Source organism: Phocoena sinus, chromosome 1, assembly GCF_008692025.1.
Source record: "Phocoena sinus isolate mPhoSin1 chromosome 1, mPhoSin1.pri, whole genome shotgun sequence".
NCBI lineage: Eukaryota > Metazoa > Chordata > Mammalia > Artiodactyla > Phocoenidae > Phocoena > Phocoena sinus.
Window position 1 is genome coordinate 24,740,477 of NC_045763.1, and position 22,649 is coordinate 24,763,125.

At 40.0% G+C, this 22,649-nt stretch overlaps 1 protein-coding gene across 1 annotated transcript in view; it reads right to left on the bottom strand.

Moving 5' to 3' along the window:
* The window catches only part of PUM1 (pumilio RNA binding family member 1), a 128,784-nt gene extending 108,107 nt beyond the window's left edge, over positions 1–20,677 (bottom strand). Inside the window, 2 exon segments of the mRNA XM_032619432.1 lie at positions 15,484–15,857; positions 20,555–20,677. Of these exon segments, the coding sequence (XP_032475323.1) occupies positions 15,484–15,846 (363 nt within the window). The 5' untranslated portion in view covers positions 15,847–15,857; positions 20,555–20,677.
* Positions 20,678–22,649: the final 1,972 nt, after the last annotated feature.

Sequence of the window (22,649 nt, forward strand, 5' to 3'; positions counted from 1 at the left end):
GAAGGCCAGTCCCCACCAAAGGCTCTATGTATGGTATGACTCCATTTATATGACTTTTTTGAAATGACAAAATTGTAGAAATGGAGAATAGGATAGATTAGTGGTGGGGGGGAGGCCCCCCAACCCCTGCAAAGGGAAAGGGGGTGTGTAAAAAGGGCTACTCAAGGGTCCCTTGTTGTTTTGGAACTATTCAGTATTTTGTGGTGGTAAGTATATGAATCTATACAGATGATAAAATTATATTGAACTTCGTACACACACACACACACACACACACACACACACACACACGAGTACAAGTAAAACTGGAGAGATGTGAATAGGACTGGATGGATTTTAACGTCAATAACCTAGCTGTGATGCTATACTACACAATGTTACCTGCAAAGGTTATACTGTAAAATGGGGAAATAGAGGAATGTATACAAAGGATCTCTCTGTATTATTTCTTACAACTGCAGGAATCAACAAATAACTAAGTCAAAATTTTAATTTAAAGAAAGATGACTGCTATGAAGAAACAATGAAGACATGACTTAAAATGATGGTTCCCAAGCACGAAAACTAAAATAATCAAATATATAACCAAAGGAACCTTTCTCAAGCTACAAAACTATGCAGCTCTCACCCACATAGCACACAAAAATCACATCCTGACCAAACTACCCTAAATTTGGAGAATTCAAAAAAAAAAATAGAACTTACCCTTGGTTCTCTAAAACACTACCCGCCAAAGACAATAAAATGAGATCTACCGTCAATGGCCCGAAGATTTTTATGTCCTGACACAATTGTCTTTCATGTATAAAGGCTATAAGAACACAATATACAAAAGAAGTAATAAAATACGCCACCCACACGTCACCTTTCAAGCAATGACTGTACCAAGCACTCCAGCCAACCAAGAGAATTAAAATTAAGCACACAAAAATGGATAAACTGTCATACAACTATTTAATGGGATACCACTAATTAAAAGGATCTATTTATTGTTATATATAACATGGATTCTCAAATGTAGTAGGCTAAGTGAAAGAAACCAGATTCAAAAGCTACATACACTTACAGTACATATATGACATTTTGGAAAAGGCAAAACTATAGGGACAAAAAACGGATTAGTGGTTACCAGTTGCTGGGAATGGAGGTAAGAGCTGACTGAAGGGGCTCCAGAGAATCTGGGGAAGCGTGAAAACTTTTGTATCTCGGCATCCGGTGGCAGGGTCTGGGGAAGGGGCGGCAGGTGCCATGTCGGGCCGCAAAGGTGGCAAGAAGAAGCCCCTGAAGCAGCCCAAGAAGCAAGCCAAGGAGATGGACAAGAAAGATAAGGCATTCAAGCAGAAACAGAAAGAGAAGCAAGCGAAGGCCACGGGAAAGGCCTCCAGGCCACAGGTGGAATTAAGAAGTCTGGCAGAAAGTAATGTTCCTTGTGCCTGAGGCAATGATGATCCTTAATTCCATTCCTGTTTAAACATCTGAATTAAACATCTGGATTCCCTGCCATCACATCTCTGCCACCCACAGCTAGAATCAAGTGTTGTCTTGGAACCCATTGTACATTTAAGAATAAACGTTTGTTTAAAAAAAAAAAGTTTATAACTCAACTGTGGTGATTACAAGAATATACGCATTAGTCAAAATCTACAGAAGTGTATGCTAAACTATTAGTGAATTTCACTGTATGCAAAATTATATCTTAAAAATGAGGGAAAAAATAATTACACAAGAGGTAGAATACAGCATTATAAAGACTAACAGTATTATTCCCATTCTAAGAACAGAGGTGAAGAAAATAATCTAAACTACAATTATTGATAAACAAAAATGTTCATTACAACACTACCAACAGTAAAAATCAGAAACCTAAATGATCAATATTAAGACATTATTACAGAAAAGAATGAGGTCACTACAGAGTAGAATGTGGTATAACCTTAAAATTATCTATGGAAATAATCTATCATAAAAAAAATTCTGATATGTTAGACCCCCCCCCAAAAAAAAGATAGAAAACTATAATCACAGAAATGTTTTTGTTTTATCTCAATTGTTTCACAAAATATTTCGAGTGACTTAGAAAATCATATAACTTCCACTAGTGAGAAAATTAAGGCAAAGGGAAAATGAAAAGAGCCTACTTTATAAACTGTGTGCAGTTAAGTCCTATATACTTATTATAAATGAGCCATAAATTTAGTTCTAACCTCTCGTTAATGGTTAACCAAAACAGAGAAATGATTAATAAAAACTCATACTTCCCATCAAACTTTTAAAAAAGCACAGCTCAAGAAATTATTATCCTTGTTATTAAAGATGTGATGATTTACATTTTTTTAAGTTTTGAATAAAAACACTAGATGGACATGTTACAAAAGGTAAACTAACAGATTCTGAAGGTTGAATTATAGTTGGGGGTTGGTTGGGTTTTCATTTGTTTTAGGGTGTTTTTATTTTTATAATTATCTATACTTTCCGAAATGTTTACAATGAGCATTTACTGATTTTTAGAATTCAAAAATACCTACAAGTCATTATTTTTTTTTTTTTTTTCATTATTTTTAATGGAGGGAAAAAACATTGTATTTGATTTTTAAATCACTGTTTATTAGGATACAGAGAATGGAATTAGGCCATGGAAAGAGTCCTTAGTTCACTTACAATATTAAGAAACAAAATTACATTCATCACCAATAGAAATGACTCTTGTTTTAACATATCTGCAAAAGTAGTTGATATATTTCTAGATGTAACCGAAATAAACTCTAGTGTGGTAACAAAGGTGATCTATATTATTAATCTAACATTTCTCAAGTTTGAACAGTTCATTATTACAGTTACAATGTAAATAGTTGGCATAGGGGATAGGAGCTCCCTTATCTAAAAGGTCTTCTGCCAGGGAACCTAGTAAATGTCTTCCTCCATTCAGCAGCCTTGAAGCTAACCCTCACTCCTCCTTTGTTTCAACATTCTATTGTTTGTAGTATGTAAGGGAATAGGAATCCTCAATGAGTAAGTCTATCCAGATAAATCACTGCAACATAATTAAAGAGGGCAGCTACCAAACACATCAAATAGCTCATTCTGGACTTCATGAGCCTGAGAGAGAACATAATACATAAATCCAAAACTATATCTGTGGGAGAAAATATTTTAATAGAATTCTATCTCTTCTGAATTAAAAAAAAAAGCTAAAGATGTACTAATCAAGATATCAGTGATTCTTAACCAAGAGACAGAATACAAGGGAGGAGACAGAGCTTAATAAACTTTTAATATTATATACACTGGTATGTATTTTGTGTGGTTTAATTCTTTACAGAATTCCACCTAATGTTATGCAAATAGTAAACCTTCATTTGCTCTTTTTTGAGAACAGCTACTATCTTTAGTTTCTTACCCGGTTTGTATTACTGTGAGATCATGAACCATGGAAGTTTTCCCTCTTGGGGTTGAGAGGGACGGACTTCAGGTGTAACAAATTTATTAGGTTTTAACTTGGAGACTGTGGGTGCTGTAGAATAATGTCTGAAACTGGATTTTTAAAAAATCAAAACATGTTTTTATTTCCCACATTAAAAATAATGGCTTTTAGGAAATTTTGAACTCTAAAAACAATAAATCCTCACCGTAAACAGTTTGGAAAGTAGGGAAGCAAATTACAAAATGGCAAATGAAGGCTATTAAGAAAATTAAATCAGGGAAGGGAGACAGAGTTGCAATTAAAATAATGTTCACAGAAAGCCTCACTGAGAAGGTAACATTTAAGCAAAGGACTGGAAGGAGGTAAAGGAGCAACTTTCATAGACATCTGAGACAGGAGCACTCAAGCAAATGGAACTGCAAGTCAAAACCCTGGGGGATGGGGCATGCCTGTGATTCTAGAAATAACAAAAATTGCTTTAATATCATTCCAAACACCATTAAAATACAACAAATAAAAGCCCAGACCTAGGCAAAAAGCAGTTCAGTGGTTGCTGCTGGGAGGAATTACAAAGGGCCAACAAAACTTGCAGAAGATGGGAACTGTCACTATCTTGATTGTAGTGATGGTTTCACAGGTGAATACTTTGATATTTCAAAACTTAACAAATTATTCATTTAAAATGGGTGCATTTTGGGCTTCCCTGGTGGCGCAGTTGTTGAGAGTCCGCCTGCCAATGCAGGGGACGAGGGTTCGTGCCCCGGTCAGGGAGGATCCCACATGCCGCGGAGCGGCTGGGCCCGTGAGCCATGGCCACTGAGCCTGCGTGTCCGGAGCCTGTGCTCCGCAAGGGGAGAGGCCACAACAGTGAGAGGCCCATGTACCACAAAAAAAAAAAAAAAAAAAGAATACTCATAAGGTGTTGGTGGAACTTTAAATTGCTACAATCTATCTGGAAAACAATGTGGAACTATGTATCAAAATTTTAAACACACTCTTTTGTTTGATCTGTCACTTTCACTTCTCCAAATATATTCTAATACAAAAATATAACTGCAGTATTGTTTACTACAGCATTGTTTAGAATGTCAAAAGCTGAAAACAACCTAAAAGTCCATCAAACTGGGATAAATCAGTCAAATTATTGTACTTCCATATACTATGGCCCTTAAAAATATATATAGAGACGTATTTACTGACCTAAAAGGATGACCACAAAAAAAAAAAAAAAAAGGATGACCACAGTGTATGAAGGAGGAAAAGACTACCATGCAGTGTGTGTGTGCCTGGGCTATGTTTGCATGTAATATATTTAGAGAGAGAGCGAATGATCCCATTTAGTTTAAAACTACAATGCATTCATATATCTGTTTATATATGCACAGAAAAAGTCTGGAAGAAAATGAACCAAATTGTTAAAAGTAGTTAACTCTAAAAAACAAATTATTGACATTTTTTAGAACAATCATGTACTATCAAACAGTTTACATTTTAGACAGAAAGTAGATTATTGGGGACTTCCCTGGTGGTCCAGTGGTTAACAATCCACCTTCCAATGCAGGGGACTCAGGCTCGATCCCTGGTCAGGGAACTAAGATCCCACATGCCGCGGGGCAACTAAGCCCACGCACCACACAAAGAAGAACCGCGCAGCACAACGAAGACCCAGAGCACAGCCAAAAAATAAATAAATATATTTTTTTAAGTAGATTATTGATTGCCCAGGGATGGGGAGGTAATGACAGAAGTGGAAAGTGACTAGTAATGGGTATAGGTTTTCTTTTGGGGTGATGAAAAAACGTTCCCTTTGATTGTGGTGATGACTGCACAACACTGAATATACTGAAACCCACTGATCAGTACATTTTAAATGGGTGAACTATATGGTGTGTGAATGATATCTCAATAAAGCTGCTTTACTTTAGAACAAAATCCATAACCAAAATATAGAACAAAAATTTTGCAATTTAATATTCACACTGTACTTTATACTATGTCCCAACGGAAACCTTAAACCCAGACAGCAACTGTTAAAAAGCTTCAAACAGGAAAAATGACTCACTATTCTTAAGAGCAGTTAACCATTGACAATACAGGGGTAAATTACAACCTTCATTCTATCTTCATTAGGATACTATCCTTCCTGAACTATCCTAGTAGATAATATTCCCTTCTGAGAAAAGGAACGAACTTTGAAAATGTATTAGGTTGCAACGATATGGCAGTTTCCCAATACATGATGTGACTATGAACAAAGTTTCAGTGTTTTACAAATTAAGGAAAGTAAACCTTGTTCCTACAGCCGCTTCTGTTTGCCTAACTCTGATATGGTTTCAAGAACTCTCCTCTCCCTATACCCACCCCCCACCAAAAAAAGCATAAAAGCAGAGTTGATAAGAATTACTTTAAAAGTTCCTTAATACAACTCTCCAATAAATGCTTACTGGCTCCTTATCTTCAGGCCCAAGACCCTACATTCTGTTACATCTTTCACCTTAACAATTCAAAATGACTCTTCAAAATAAAATTCTCTACTCAGTAAGTCTCTTCAGCAAGCCCTGATGACATAAGGTATTCATTCGTCATTTATACGTACATACTATTTGCCAGGGGCTAGAGATGTAAGGCTGAAAGATTCTATAAGAAGAACCATCACAGCAGTTCTTAACCGAGGTGGACATGAAGATAACCCGGGAGTTGTTTTTAAAACATACATAAACTCCACCTCATCACTGGATATTTTGATTCAGTAGGTCTGGACTTAAGCCCAAGAATCTGTTTTGAAACAGATTACTAGCACCCAATGGTGAAGGAAAAAGTAAATATTTAACTCCAGTACTGGGAGCCAAATGCTTCAATAAAGATGTGTACCAAATGATGGTAGCACCAAAAGAGGACACCCAACCTGTAAGAAAAGAGGTAAGTAAAGGGGAAGGTTTATCAGAGATAAAGATACTTTAGCTGAAGATGAGGAAAGTAGCTAAGTGGATGAGGAAGGAAGGAGATTCCAAGAAGAGAAAACTACATAAATGAAAATAACACAACTACACTGAGGAATTGCACAAACTATAAAAATTAGCATGTGTGTTCAGATAATTAGGATACTTCAATAAAGCTGAAGTGGAGTGCCAGTAAAGACTGGAGAGGTAAGCTATCTCAGAACACGAAGTGTGTACACTACGCTATGCTGAGGAGATTGAAAGTTAATTATCCTAAAAGCAACCGAAAAACCAAAAACAAAATTTAGGCAAGGATGAGACATAAGCAGATTCGTGTCTTCAGAAATAACAATTTGGCAGCAACACAGAAAATAGCCAGAAGGAAGAAAAGAGGGAGGGTGCAAAAGAACAGTCAGAAGACTACTGTAAATGTCCAAGCAAGAAATATGAGCCTACCGAAAAGGCAATACGGATATAACCTTGGAACTGTTTGAGGCAGGAGGCAGGAATCTAAGATTCCTGGGTTGCCTGCAATGGAGATGCCACACACAGAAATAGGATATAGGGAATGAAACTAATGAGTTCAGTTTTGAAGGTCATCTGTTTGAACATGCCATTTATTGAGCATCTATTATGCATCAAGTACTGGGCTCCTATAATTAGATGTGCAAACTAAACTTTTACTGGTGTCCCTAAATTATAAATATACGAGCAACAAGTGCAGTTTAAAATGTGTGAAAATGTGTAAAAGAGGCCAATGTGTGTGTGTTATGGATAAGCTGACTACTCCATGATGAAGAACAGTAAGGTCTCCAAACAGATTGGTCTTGTGGAAAGAGCATGTGCTGATCACCTTAAAACACGGCATCTCATTTTTCTGACCCCGCATTTCCCCATCCATAAAATGGAAATAATAAAAAACAACATAGAGTTACTGGTGGTTCAAATCATATATAAAAAGACTGGATCAGTTCTGCCACACAGCTTACGGAGTACATGTCCATAAAACTTATAGATACAGAAACGTACTCAATACTAAAATAAAAGTACCTCTAGATCTCATTAGATACACTCAACCCATCCTAACAACCTCAGTTCAACACACTCACTAACATTCTTTTAATTAAAACAGAGAGATAATTAATGTAAAGGAAACCACTGCACTGGAAAAAGAGTTAAATGATTTCTAAGATCTTTTTCTTTCATTCATTCATTTATGGCTGTGTTGGGTCTTCATTTCTGCGCGCAGGCTTTCTCTAGTTGTGGAAAGCGGGGGCTACTCTGTTGCAGTGTGCGGGCTTCTCATTGCGGTGGTTTCTCTTGCTGCGGAGCACAGGCTCTAGGCATGCGGGCTTCAGTAGTTGTGGCACGCAGCCTAAGTAGTTGTGGCTCGCAGGCTCTAGAGCACAGCCTCAGTAGCTGTGGCGCATGGGCTTAGTTGCTCCGCAGCATGTGGGATCATCCCGCACCAGGGCTCGAACCCGTGTCCCCTTTATCAGCAGGCAGATTCTTAACCAGTGTGCACTAGGGAAGGCCCTAAGATCTTTTCCAACACCAAAATTCCACTGGAAATGTATCAATTCACCAATTCGCTTTCATTCAATATGGTAAACCAAACTCTTAATAGAAGGTATAAAATTTGTCTTTTTTCTTTTTTTAACATATAAAAATTTCTGGGTTTAAGTTCTCTCGCAGTTCAGTGGTTAGCACCAGGCACTTTCACTGCGGTGGGCCCAAGTTCAGTCCCTAGTTAACTAAGATCCCGCAAGCCACACAGCACAGCCAAAAAAAAAAAAAATTTCAGGGTTTGAAATTTGTAAAAATTCAAAATGTACAAAAAACCAAATTACCTATAATCTCCCCTCCCACATAAATAAAAGTAATATTTTGCCATATTTCCCCACAGTCCTTTTTCCACGTACATCACTCTTAATGGATACACAGAGCTTACAGCCTATTTTCTAGATAATAAGTTAATAAATAAAGGAACTGTATCTATAAAATTATTCTCACCTGATTTGTTTCTGCCACCCAAACACACGACAGCCCCATCTTAGCAGTCATTTCAATACAGACACTCACTGAAATCCTCATTTTGAAACAACTTTCTTTATAATTCCTTCCTCCCTTCATGAAACTGTAAGTTTCTCTGGAGAAAGAGCAACATATTAATTTCATTGTTTTTTATTTCACTAGGCTTCTGACCTAAATAAGCAGTAGCTCCCTAATTTGGCCAATTGGGGGGAAAAAAGGACAATCTGAATCAATAAATTCTTAGCAAATTAAAGATTATTTTTTACTTAACAACAGATACGGTGCTTTTAAACACATATGATAACTAGGATTAAGTTAATGAACCATTCCCTTGTTAAAGTCCTTGGGGAAACTTTCTTTAATAGAGAAAAATTATTTGTCATTAGCAGATCAACTAACTGTATATTCATGACATCTAAAGAACAGAGCTCCCTGAAAACACCTGTTCTTTATAATGTAAGCATTCCTCTTCCCGGGGTTGTAAACAAGTTTATTTATGCTGTTAACCTGAAAACACATTCTTCATAGATAGAGAAGAAAGTTGCCGTTAGGCCCAGTAAAACTTGTCACTTGGAAAAATTCCAATCCATGGTGTAAAGCTGTAGATAAAGTAACCTCCAAACTCTATTTCTAAAAAGCACCGGCATCAGTGAAGAAATCTCCATTATTTTTGTGCCTGTATATTAGACTTATGTACCTTTAAAAATCTTTACGTACCCCAAAGAAATGAAAGTATATGTCAAGACAAAAACTTGTACACGAATGTTCACAATAGTACTGTTCACAAGAGCCAAAACGTAGAAACCACCCAAAGGTCCATCAACTGATAAATGGATAAATAAAATGTGCTGTATATCTATAAAACAGACTATTATTCAGAAATAAAAAGAAATGAGGTACTTGATCCATGCTACAAGACAGATGAACCTTTAAAGCACTGTTAAGCGAAAGAAGCCAGTCACAAAGGACCACATACTGTATGATTCCATTTATATGAAATGCCCAGAAGAGACAAATGCATAGACACAGAAAGGAGACTGGTGGCTACCTAAGGCTGGAGAGTAACTGCTACTGGTACAGATTGCGAGGAATAATGAAAATGTTCTAAAATTGATTGTGGTGATGGCTGCACGACTCTGCGAATATACTAAAAACCAATGAATTGTACACTTTAAGTGGATGAATTATATATCAATAAAGCGGGTATAAAAAGTCTTTAGGGACTTCCCTGGCAGCGCAGTGGTTAAGAATCCGCCTGCCAATGCAGGGGACACGGGTTCTAGCCCTGGTCCTGGAATATCCCACGTGCCATGGAGCACCTAAGCCCGTGTGCCACAACTACTGAGCCTGCGCTCTTGAGCCCACGTGCCACAACTACTGAAGCCCGCGCGCCCAGGGCCCGTGCTCTGCAACAAGAAAAGCCACCACAATGAAAAGCCTGCACACCGTGGCGAAGAGTAGCCCCTGTTCGCCGCAACTAGGGAAAGCCTGCACGCAGCAACGAAGACCAAAGGCAGCCAAAAATAAATTAATTAATAAGAATAAAATAAAATAAAAATAAAGAATTAAACAGGAAATGCTTTTAAAAAAAATCTTTAGGGCCCCCAATTTCCACAAACCTAAGAGAGTTTTCCTAATGAGATTCATAAAAACACTAAGAAAGGTATTTTAAACATAAAAGAGCATTTACTAAAGGCAATAGACAAATCCACATATACTAAATCTTCTGAAACTATTAACACGCAATTTAAAAACAATACTCAAAAAATATTACATGAATAAAACGACGAACACTCTTCTTCAACTGCAGGTTTTACCACCAATGCCATGTACACCCTTCAGCCCGAGTTCTTCAATCAAGTTTCCAAATATTAAATTCACCCAACCTATTGCCAATCACTGACCACTACTTCTCACAATATTCGTAGCAGGGAGCAAAATGCCAGAGCATTCTACTGAGCTGAAGCCACACTCCCATTTACAGCTCTTTATTACATCTAGAAGATACAGAAAGTGAATGTAAAAATTAGGGAAGAAATTCCTCAACAACAACAAAAACTCTTACCCTATCCTCAGTACTTAGTACTCTCTTGGCATTGTGTTAACTGTCAGTCCTGTGTTTCTCTATGAGTGTTAAGTCATTTCCCAAGAGTGAATAGATTCTAAGCAAGGGCTAGAACATTTTTTTTTTAAGTTTTTCCACAATACCAAGAAGCGTAATTCTGTACTCAGGCTCAGCCTGTAGAAAATATTAAGCAAATGTTGTTGTCCGAGAGAAAATGGACACATGCACAAAAGATGTGTCTCATATGCAAGTACAGAGAGTTGTGATGAAAAACAATATCATATCACTTTATGATTTACAAAGCACTTTCAACCACATCCAAACTGAAATCTGAAACACACCTCTTCCTGAGAACTACTGTGTTTTTCTCTTACTAAGAATCTCATGATTCATCCCATTTCCCTCTTTTCTTTGGCCACACCCAGAGCAGATTCTAAAACCCACCACTCTGGTATGTATTTCTAAATTCTACATTTAACCCTTTCATCTTCCTAACATACCCCTATTTTCCCATTACTGCATCTCATTACCACCTATCCTATAAATTTTTTTCCTAATTCCACAGCAAAAACCTTTTGAAACAAAACAAAGTAAAGATATATCATAAACTGCTGCAAGGTGCCACCTCGGAGGCACATACAATCTAGTATCACACAGCATTAGAGAATGAATTTTTTTTTTTTTACACTGGAATCTAATCCTTAACACTGGAAAATCATTCTTAAAGTTATAGTCAAAGAAAACCTGCTGATGATCCTTTTGAGCAAGTATGTAACGTTTTAAGTCTCTGTGAACTCCAAATATAATGAAAAAGGCTCCAAGAGTACAAGTGAAACAGAAAACACTGAAAAACATGAAAGCATTGATTACTCAGCTTTAAACCATGTTAACTAAATGCCACTGACCCAAATGCTGAGGAATCTAAGCAATCTACCCAGAAAGAAAAGAGACGAATGGTCTAACAGAGTCAAAGAGCAGGGGCAACAGAAAAAGATCTCCAGGGAATGAGGAGATTCTCAGTATGGGAATACTTGGGTTCCCTCCCAGTTTGACATAGTATTTATTAATTATAAAGTGTAAGGATTAACTCACAGCTACCGGAGATTAAGAAGGATAGACATGTCAGGATACGACTAGAAGACAACGTTACCAAGTGGAAAAAAAAGGGGGGGGTGTGCAAATAATAGAGTCAAAGAATTTATCCACTGAATTCTGCCTGGCTATCTAGAATATCTCCCACCAGCTGTCAATCTATGGTGGATACTGATAACACCTAGCACCAAAAGACTACTAACAAAAGCAAGAAAACTCTGGAGTTGTCCTCTAACTTTCCTTTCTCCCAAAGCAGAGTTTTTAACCTATCTCTGCCCCTTAAAATCTAGTACAGAGGCCACAGTTCAACTGATCAACCTTAAAATTTTTTCCCTATTTCATCACACACACTATCTCACAACAGTTTACAGAGAAAACAGATTTCACAATGAGAGAATAAAATAATCACAAGTCAAAGACCTGACCCTGGCTTTCACATGATGAAACCTTTAGAAAAGATCTGAAGTTATAAAAATTACTGTTAAAATAAATATGTAAGTTTTGTAAGCAGCATTTTTAAATAGTATTATTTACTTAGGGAGACGTGTTTTCCTGTTTTTTCTTTTTTGGCCGAGCCACACAGCTTGTGGGATCTTAGTTCCCTGACCAGGGACTGAACCTGGGCCCTAGCAGTGAAAGCGCCAAGTCCTAACCACTGTACCGCCAGGGAATTCCCTCTAGTGTTTTATACATAATATCTTGATCCACATCCATTGTCTTGTTTACTATGAGTAAATTTTACAGGCCAAAAAAGAAAAGAAAAATTCATGGTACTTCTTTCCCTCACTCCCCTCCAAAGACCTCAATCTGGCCCAAAAATGAGGACTTTAAAGATTCTAACTGTACCAAATACAATAATTTTATGTATTAAAACAAGTGATATTTAATATGTTTATATTCTTAAGGTAGAAAAGACAAATACAGAGGACTTCCCTGGTGGCCCAGTGGGTAAGACTCTGGGCTCCCAATGCAGGGGGCCCAGGTTCGATCCCTGGTCAGGGAACTAGATCCCACATGCATGCCACAACTAAAGATCCCGCATGCTGCAACTAAACATGGCACAACGCAGATCCCGCGTGCTGCAACTGAGACCCCTCGGCACAGTGATTCTCCACAGACAGATATGCCCCCCACTCTTCAATTATATTACACTCTCCACTGCTGCTTGAGCAAGTGGCCACGACCTACTTCCAGCAGGACAGCTGAGCCGAGATTCACTGCTTTACCTGAGTGCAAATCTGAAGAACTTCGTGGTCTTCCCTCATTCAATCAACACAAAAACTTCACACACCTCCTGGGAAAGGGGCATGAAAAACACAACAGTCTCTGCCCTAGCATAGTTCAGTCCAGGAGGTTAAGCTCAACACCAAAACCAGTAAGTTACAGTACAGTCTGATGACTACAGGAGAGGTAATTTGTGGGTGGCCCACACTGCAACACAGCAACTACCCTAATGCAGTTCCCTAAGGATGTTCATTATACCACATATCCAGACCAACAGAACTGTGTATGATGAGTGCCAATTCCAAGTTGGGTCACTGGTTTAGGCCCCCTTGGTATGAACAGGTTTTGCCATTTAACATCAACTGTGGTTTGCTAACTGACCTGGATAAAACTGGTCAAAAAGTCAGATGTGATTCCGTATGATGTGGCTCAGCACTAGAGCCCAGAGTAAGCCTTCACAGCACAGCACAGCACAACCAGATTTCAGATCTTAGAGCTCTGCTAAGGACTGACCCAGAGTCTGACTTGCCCACCTAGCGAAGAACAAGCCAAGCACCTCGATTCTCCTTTCACCTTTTACCCATCAGCCCATCATTAGAAAAGCCAACACAAGATTTTACAGATCTATAATATCTCTAAATTTACAAATTTATCTATAAATTATAAAATATCTATAATTTTACAGATCTTTTATAAATCATAATAAAGATTTTAAAAACCAACGTTCATGATTTTTAAACAATGTTTAGCCAAATAACGCAAAAGTTACAGGCCTTCCACCTTTGCCCCCTAGACAGATACCATCCAAACCAAACACCTCCCACCTTGGTCTCACTCTACACACACAGCTGCCTACATCTCAAATTCAACATGTATTCTACCAAATTTAATTACCTTGTCCACAAACCAGATTCCCCTCTATATTCCTTTTACTCTATTACTTCATTTTCCCAGGGACCAAAACTTTCTAATTCAATCACCAATTCTGTGCATTTCTGGGTCCCATCCCATCTTTTCCACTGCTCGCACCAGGGCTGTTACAGTAGTTATCCAATTAGTCTCCACCCTCACCAACTCCAATCTCTTATTGCCAACTCAACCTTCCCAAAACACCACTGGATAAAAGCCACTCCATACATACACAATAAAAACTCCTGCTGCCTACTGAATTAAACCTAGCCTGGCATCCAAGGCCCTTTTCTTTATGACAATGTCCTTTTTCCCCAGCTTTATTTTAAGGCCACAGGATTAGGGGCTTATGCATTCAATAACTTTCTTCTGAAGCTCTATCACATGCCAAATTCTATAGGAACTGGGATACCGAAATGAATAAAATTTGATCCCCACCTCCAAGACTCCAAGCAAATAGGAAACAAATATAGTACCTTAAGTAACAGACACATAAGAAAGATAAAAAGTGCCCTAAGTACCAAAGAAGAAGCCCCCTATACCTCATATTTCTTAGTACTGCTCACCTACACATAGTAGATGCTTACGAAGTAGCACTGATGATTGTTCCAATAAACCAAAGACCTATGATCAATATGCTCAATAAATTTCTGTTGACAAATTCCACCTCCCCATTTCTACTATGGTAAAGAACTGTGGTACACTGGCTGCCTGTCTTGGAAGGGTCAAGGGGAAGCACAACTGAGAGCACAGATTTGCAAGTGTGCGTGTGACTGACTTGTTTCTAAAGAACAGAAGCACTAGAGGCCTCATGAAAGACGTCAGTTTTTTTTGCTGGTCAGTACTCAGATACCGGCAACATAAAATAAACCTTTGCAAATTCAACCTATACCCAATTCCAAAGAATAGCTGGATGAAAACATTCTAACCGTTTCATCACCATCAGGAAGTCAGCAAACACAGCTAAACTCTCTTCTCAGTAAAATATGCTGTGATTCCAGCTTTGGTCTTGGATTAGTAAAAGCAAGCATGTTAAAATTAACCAAATAAAACAAGTGCTCTGAACAAGAGAACAAAGATGATTAAAACCTAAAAGCTACAACCACTCCTCTCTATACAAAACATGAGATATATCAGTTCACTTGAGCAGCTGATTTTTTATCAACTTCCTACTACTTTCAACCATAACATCTTAAAAACAGAAGTCACCAACACCCAACAGGAAAAGCTCTAAAATATGTATTCGGGCTATAAACAGCTCAAACAGACCTTAGAAGATTATATGTTAAGAGCAAAAAAGTATACTCAGAAATGCAACGTGCACATTAGAACAAGCTTAAGTCTTTCTTTAAATGAATTGGTCATTTGCTCTTTAGCGCCAGAACGATAAAATGACTCGGTGACAACATTACAACAATCATCCTTTAAAACAGTGGTCCCCAACCTTTTTGGCACCAGGGACCAGTTTTATGGAAGACAATTTTCCCACGGACGGGGGCGGGGCAGGGGGTGGATGGTTCAGGTGGTAATGCGGGCGATGGGGAGCGGCAGATGCAGCTTCACTAGCTCGCACGCCGTTCACCTCCTGTTGTGCAGCCCGGCTCCTAACAGGTCACAGCCCGGTACCGGTCTGCGGACCAGGGGTTGGGGACCCCTGCTTTAAAACAAGTGAATGTTTAGTTTAGACCAAATGAAATCATTAGCAATTAAGGCTTTTAAAGACATTCACTGAAAGTAGATATCCTAAGTGGACAGTGCTTATAAAGAGTTTCAAAGCTGAAATAGTGAACGTTTTTTACCTGATGTTCTGCATGAATGTTATCCCCAGTAGGCCATCGATGTTTGCTATTATTATAGCCGCCTCCACCACTTCCTCCTCCCCCAAGCTGCTCACCATGCTGCCTCTGAAAGAAGTAGTCCACCATAGCGTCGTCCTGGGAACGGCCTGCAACTCCTATGGATCCTGGGACAGGGCTGGAGTGTGTCCCAGCTGCAAGAGCCTGATTTGCAGCTGGTTGTGGCTGCGCTTGCGACCCTGTTCCAGATGTCAAAACAACAGGCATGTTGGGATTAGCTGGTTCTTGAGGGTGATGTTTCAGGTGGGGGCTGAAAGAGTCCTGCCAAAGCACTGCTTTTCTCTTCAAGACACATGCAACGCTCATTCCACCAACACCTAAGGACAAACAGGTTACAAATGTTTAAAATTTGCCTTTTTTTAAAACATAACTTGATATATGCACCAAGATAAAAACATGAGACCCCTGGCTTTTGCAATATATCATCTAAAACCAGTTTCTACCAAGCAGCTAAATGTTTTGCAACACATACATAATTTTCTAAACTGAAACTTCGGGCTTCCCCGGTGGCGCAGTGGTTAAGAATCCACCTGCCAATGCAGGGGACGCAGGTTCAAGCCCTGGGCCAGGAAGATCCCACATGCCACGGAACAACTAAGCCTGTGCACCACAACTACTGAGCCTGTGCTCTAGAGCCCAAGAGCCACAACTACTGAAGCCCACACGCCTAGAGCCCGTGTGTGGCAAGAAGAGAAGCCACCGCAATGAGAAGCCCGCGCACTGCAACTAAGAGTAGCCCCAACTCGCAGCAACTAGAGAAAGCCCGCACGCAGCAACGAAGACCCAATGTAGCCATAAATAAATAAATACATACATACATAAATAAACCAACCAAACCCCATATATAATTAGCAATGACTCAAGAGTGTCAAAAACGAAAGGATCCTTTAAAATGTCCAACGTATTCATGGGATGCTCTGAAAAAAAGCTTAAATAAGGCCCTCTGACTAAGAACAGCAACAGAATGTTCCTAGCCTGAAACTTCTTCTCAGCTGCTGTACATGCATTTTTGCCAAGAACTTACAATTATAATTGTAATCACATCATCATTCTATTAGTACTCTGACTCTTACAGAGTCAGAGGTGAGATCAAACCAAATTCAAACACTCACCTTACATAGAAAGTATCACTGTAAAAAAAGAAATGCTTCAATACAATAATAATTGTATGGCAAATATATTGCAAACATTTTTTCTGATCATTCCTATTTTACAGATAAAAACACTAAGGTACGGAGGAAAAGTTATGTGATGTGCCCGAGGTCATTCAGCTAGTGAGCTGTGAAGGAGGGATTCAAACCCAAATCTGTAGGCACCCAAGCCTCGTTCTTTTTACCAACCCCCTTGCTACCACACCCCAGTCAGTAAACCAAAACAGATACTATTTCTCTCACTTGAGTCTGCTATTCTTCTCTGGAAGGATCAACAAAGAATCTCCAAAATGTTACTATGAAACATTACTAATATGTTTCTTAAAATCAAAAACTACATTTGTAGAAAACATAGAACAGCCTATGTATGGGTGCTTAAGAAAAAAAAAAAAGCTTCAAAATAATCAGTTACCAACTAGAACATACCTGTCCAGAGCCACTAGAGTCTAATTTCAAGGTTACCAACCTAACAGTCCACTGCTACAAATGCCTTATCTCTCTTTAACCCTACAGTGACGTTTCAAAAACAGACTCAAAAGATTTATAAGAAATCTATTAAACTATTTCTCAGTATAGAATAAACATCCTGGACTTCCCTGGTGGCGCAGTGGTTAAGAATCCGCCTGTGGGCTTCCCTGGTGGCGCAGTGGTTGAGAGTCCGCCTGCCGATTCAGGGGACACGGGTTCGTGCCCCGGGTCCGGGAAGATCCCACATGCCGCAGAGCAGCTGGGCCCATGAGCCATGGCCGCTGAGCCTGCGCATCTGGAGCCTGTGCTCCACAGCGGGAGAGGCCACAACAGTGAGAGGCCCGTGTACCGCTAAAAAAAAAAAAAAAAAAAAAAAAAGAATCCGCCTGCCAATGCAGGAAACACAGGTTCGAGCCCTGGTCCGGGGAGATTGCACATGCCACGGAGCAACTAAGCCCGTGCACCACAACTACTGAGCCTGCACTCTAGAGCCTGCAAGCCACACTACTGAGCCCGCGTGCCGCAACTACTGAAGCCCACGTGCCTAGAGCCCATGCTCCACAACAAGAGAAGCCACCGCAATGAGAAGCCCGTGCACCACAACAAAAAGTAGCCCCTGATCGCCGCAACTAGAGAAAGTCCATACGCAGCAACAAAGACCCAACGCAGCCAAAAATAAATAAAATTAAAAAAAAAAAGAATAAACATCCTGATAAAGAAGCATTCGCTTCTCACAACTAATTCATGTTCTGAAGACAGGAGTAAGAAGATTTGTAATTTGTTCAAAGCCTAATTTGGAAATGCCTAGTTTCAGTTAACAGTTCCAATCCATCAGAACCATACTGAAGTAGTCCATCTTTCTGGACTTCAGTTTCTGCTTTCACGAACAGAATCATGTTCATGCTTAAATACCAAAACCGGAAAGTCATAGCTGTGTTTACCATTGGTACTAGCAAAGTCCTAACCAGCCTAATGCCTTCCTGTTTGATTTTCAAAAGAACTCACTGCCCTCTTATTACCAATAGTAGCCAGTCCCATTTTCTTCCACAAGGGAGTATCAAGCCGTCTTTGTTGTAGAGCTAACCAGGAGTCCTAAAACTAAAGTTTTACCACTAAACTACAACCTCCCTGAACCTGTTTCCTCATCTAGAAAATTAAAGAAATTCTTTCTCTGTGACTCACAAGTTTTTTTTTTTAATCAAAATAATAGATATAAAAGTTTTTGGTAAATTCAAAGTCACCATGCTGAGGCCCAAGGAATTCAGTTCCCACCAGTTAAAGCAATGGAGCTCCAGTCCCTAAGCCGATTCCTAAAATAGCAAATGCAACCTTTTCTGAAATAAAAGATTTGCCGTAATACTTATTTAACAAAGAACTTCCGAATGAAAAAGGTATTCACCACTGAAACACACCCGACCACAACTTCATTCTATCAAGGCATGGCGGGAGAGGGGGAGGCGGGGGGAGGGTTCCTATAAAAATGTTCAAACGAAACAATTGGCTTTTGTAAAGCTATCTGTATCCCCTGAGACTTCCTGCTTTACCTAATGAGGCAAGGCAGTTTCTCAAACAAGAGAAAACCTGGCAGAAGGGACATTTTGAAAGTGAGCAAATACCTAAGCAATTAACAAGTGTCTTGGGTAGTTTTGTAATATCTTGGCAACTACAACATAAAAATTAAGACATCAGTCACTTAAATAATAGAAAACATTTAAATTGCTGATGCCTTTTAAAGAACTCTCAAACCCACTAAAAAGTTATGTGTTAGCACCTGAAATGTGACTTTTCTTTTTTACAAATGGTACATTATAAAAATAAGTTTTTAAGCAACTAAAAATAAGTGCTGATTCTAGTTTTCCAGAGTTTTCAAACTGTTTACACCAAAGTTGTTTTTGTTTTGTTTTAATATCACTAATAGGCTTTATTTCAAACAAAGGAACATGATCTAATCTATCTCCACTGCTCACCTTTTATTTACTAAAATTCTTTGTGGTTTAAAAGGTGTTTATTTTTACCACACTGGAAAAAAAAAAATTCTGTGGTCATAAATTTATTTTAAAGCAGTTCTTCTCAAACCCAAACTAAACTTCAAACACAACTTCAAAAAGCCGTGGCCTTGAACAAAATGAATCCAATTGTGGCTAAGGCAAAATGCTCAGTTCAGAATCCAGTATTTCCCAAAAACCCAGATAAAGAATAAACAGCACCCAAGAGTGTTTTATAAAGTTAAAACTAGCAACGGGTCAAAATGTTTATTTTGCTTACTAAAACTGCATCGGGAGCCACCCACGTCTATCTTGGTGAGTTTTGATTTTTTTTCATAAAACAAACAAAAAGCTAAAACCACAAACCTATGATTTCAGCAATAACTGACTTTAAAAGAGAATCCCAAAAAAGCCTCATAAAATCCCATTCTTAATCTCAGGCAGAGAAGGAAGTGAACGAATTGATGTAACTAAGAACAGTGTTCTCTTAATTGGACAATGAAGAGTAACAACCCTTCAACTTACGGGGAGAATAAAACCTTTCCTGATAATGTGGGGGAGGGGGGAATATAGTGGCGGGGGGGGGGGGTACGGGAGTGTATTCCTCACTTGACGTGGGAGTGGTACCGACAAGTATTAAACGATCTAGGTTTACCAAGGACGTCCATGAGGACTAAAAACTATCTAGTATTGTGTATCTGTTTACCTACTACGAAGGCATGAACGCTTCTTAGAGTTAAGACAGACACGCACCAACACAGGGAGGCTCAAAGAGGAAGAACCCACCAAAAACAAGCTCTCACAGAAACAAAAGGCCACAAGTACCCAGGAGCCTAAAAAGAGATCTGAAACTTCCCGATCGCCTACTTCTCCACATTTAAGGATCGCAAAGTTCCCCCATGGTGGGTCTCGTCTGCAGACGAGGGCCACGGCTGCTTCTAAAGCGATTTATTGTTCCTCTTGCTTCGGCGCTGCCACGGAAGCTCAAGAAGTCGAAGAAATCCTGAGTGGCACAGAATTACACTTCATGGCCACACAGAAGACTCGGGGCTTCGCAAACCCATCAAAAAAGCAACCCGAATGGCAACATCAATCTTCAGGGGCTCCAACGGGGCCGAGCAGAAATGTAGAGACACGTCTATGCCCTGGGCCCGGGCCTAAACCCCCGGCATTTTCCTCGCTTCGACCCAGCTCCCCACCCCCTCCCTCCTTTGATAACAATAGGGGCCTTGCTGCTGACTCCAAAACATGTACGAGGAACAGCGAGTGAGAAGCCTCAGCCAGGGCCCCGGCGGCTTTTCCAAAGCCCTTCTCACTCCCCCAGCCGCTCTCAAACACCAATACAAAGGGATAATCTGCTCGCTGGGGGTCCGGAGCAGCGTTTGGGGCTGGCGGGGTGCGGGTACTCACGGGCGGAGCGGTAGGATGAAGATGGATTTCAGCCCCCCGGTCTTCTCTCTCCGGCGCTCTCGCTCCCCCTTACCTTTCACTCCGACAACATGGCGGCCCACTGGGGACTGGGCTGGCGCTGTGCATCATGGGATAGGCTCGGGCCCCGGCCCTGGCTTTGGCAGCGGCATGTGTGGAGAAGGCAGGCGGCTGTGGAACAGGTTGCCTGGTTGCCATGCCAACCCAGGGCCTGTGTGAACTTGGGAAACTCGGAGGCAAGACTACCGCTGCGCGCGCGAGTGGCCGCCCGCGAGGGGAGCGCGCGCCGTCACCTCGCGGGCCGCCGCGAGCAGCAGGAGGAGTCCCGCGGGCCCGCACTGGAGCGCCCGCGGTGCCCGGTTCCCGGCCCAGCACCGCACGGAGCTGGGCACGCGGTGTCAGGGTAGTGACCTTAGCCGAGACGCCACCCGCCTCCGCGCCCTCCCTATTTCACCTCCAGATTGTAACGGCCTGCGGGATTAATGGACGCTTATTCCAAGGCTCTGGCGGGACAGGAGCTGGGTTCAACCCCTTTGCTGCAACTTTCTGGCTCTGTGGACTTACTTAATCTTCCTGCTTCCATTGCCCCATTTGTAAAATGAAAGGAAAATGAGAATTGCTACTTAACTCTGCCCTGAGGATTAAGTGGATAATATGGCTTATTATTCCATTTAATAATGTGAAATGCTTAGGACAGTGCCTGGTAAATAGGCCCACTATAGAATTTGCGGGATCTAGCGCAAAATGAAAGTGTGAGGGCCCCTTGTTCAAAATTGTTAATGAATTTCAAGATGGAGATAGCAGAACATTAAACCCAAATCAAAGATTCAAAGCTGTCCTTGTTTGTAAGCACTCATTCAGTGTTAGCTGTTGTCATTCTGTCCAGTTCTGAAAATGAATAGAAATAGAAAATGGCCATTTGATGAAAGTGACTTTTCAAAATCAGTAGTATTTCATAAGCTATAGTTATTATATACAAAACTAAACCCAAGATGGATTGAAAACATAAGCAAACCACAACACTATAAAAGACCACAAGAGGATATGGGGGAGAAAGCTTTTTAATTAGAGAGGGGAAATGTTTATAATGAATCAAAATCAATACATCCCTTTAAAAATTGAAGGAAAATTAAACATTTATATAGTAAGAGTGCCACCATCAATGAATAAGCGAGAAAATAGCTTTAAAATGTTGTAATACTCGTGGTAGACAAATGGTTAATCTTCATGATAAATACAGAAATTCTCTAATCAGTTAAAAAAGAGCAATCCAGACATAGAAACCAAACTTATGTTTACCAAAGCGGAAGGGGGGAAAGGGATAAATTAGGAGTTTGGGATTAACACATACACACTGCTGTATATAAAATAGATAACCGGGAGTTCCCTGATGGCACAGTGGCTAAGACTCCCCGCTCCCAAGGCAGGGGGCCCAGTTTCGATCTCTGGTCAGGGAACTAGATCCTACATGCCGAAACTACGAGTTCACATGCCCCATTGAAAATCCCCCACGCGGGAACGAGGACCCAGAGCAGCCAAATAAACAAATAAAATTAGATTATAATGATGGTTGCACACCTCTGACAATATGCTGAAAACCACTGAACTGTGTGCACCTTAAATGGTGAAGTTTATATTATTTGAAATATATCTGGACTTTCCTGGTGGTTAAGAATCCACCTGCCAATGCAGGGGACACAGGTTCGACCCCTGGTCCCGGAAGATCCCACATGCCATGGAGCAACTAAGCCCCTGTGCCACAACTACTGAGCCCACGAGCCATAACTACTGAAGCCTGCACACCCTAGAGCCCGTGCGTGGCAACAAGAGAAGCCACTGCAATGAGAAGCCCACGCAACGCAACGAAGAGTAGCCCCCTTTCACTGCAACTAGAGAAAGCCCGCATGCAGCAACAAAGACCCAACTCAGCCAAAAATAAATAAATAAATATTTTAAAAAAGAAATATATCTCACTAAAGCTATAAAAATGAGAAAAAGTGAATAATAAAAAGAAATGCAACTTTGAAATATATTTTCATCTATTAAATACGCTGGCAAAAATTCAAATGATCATTAA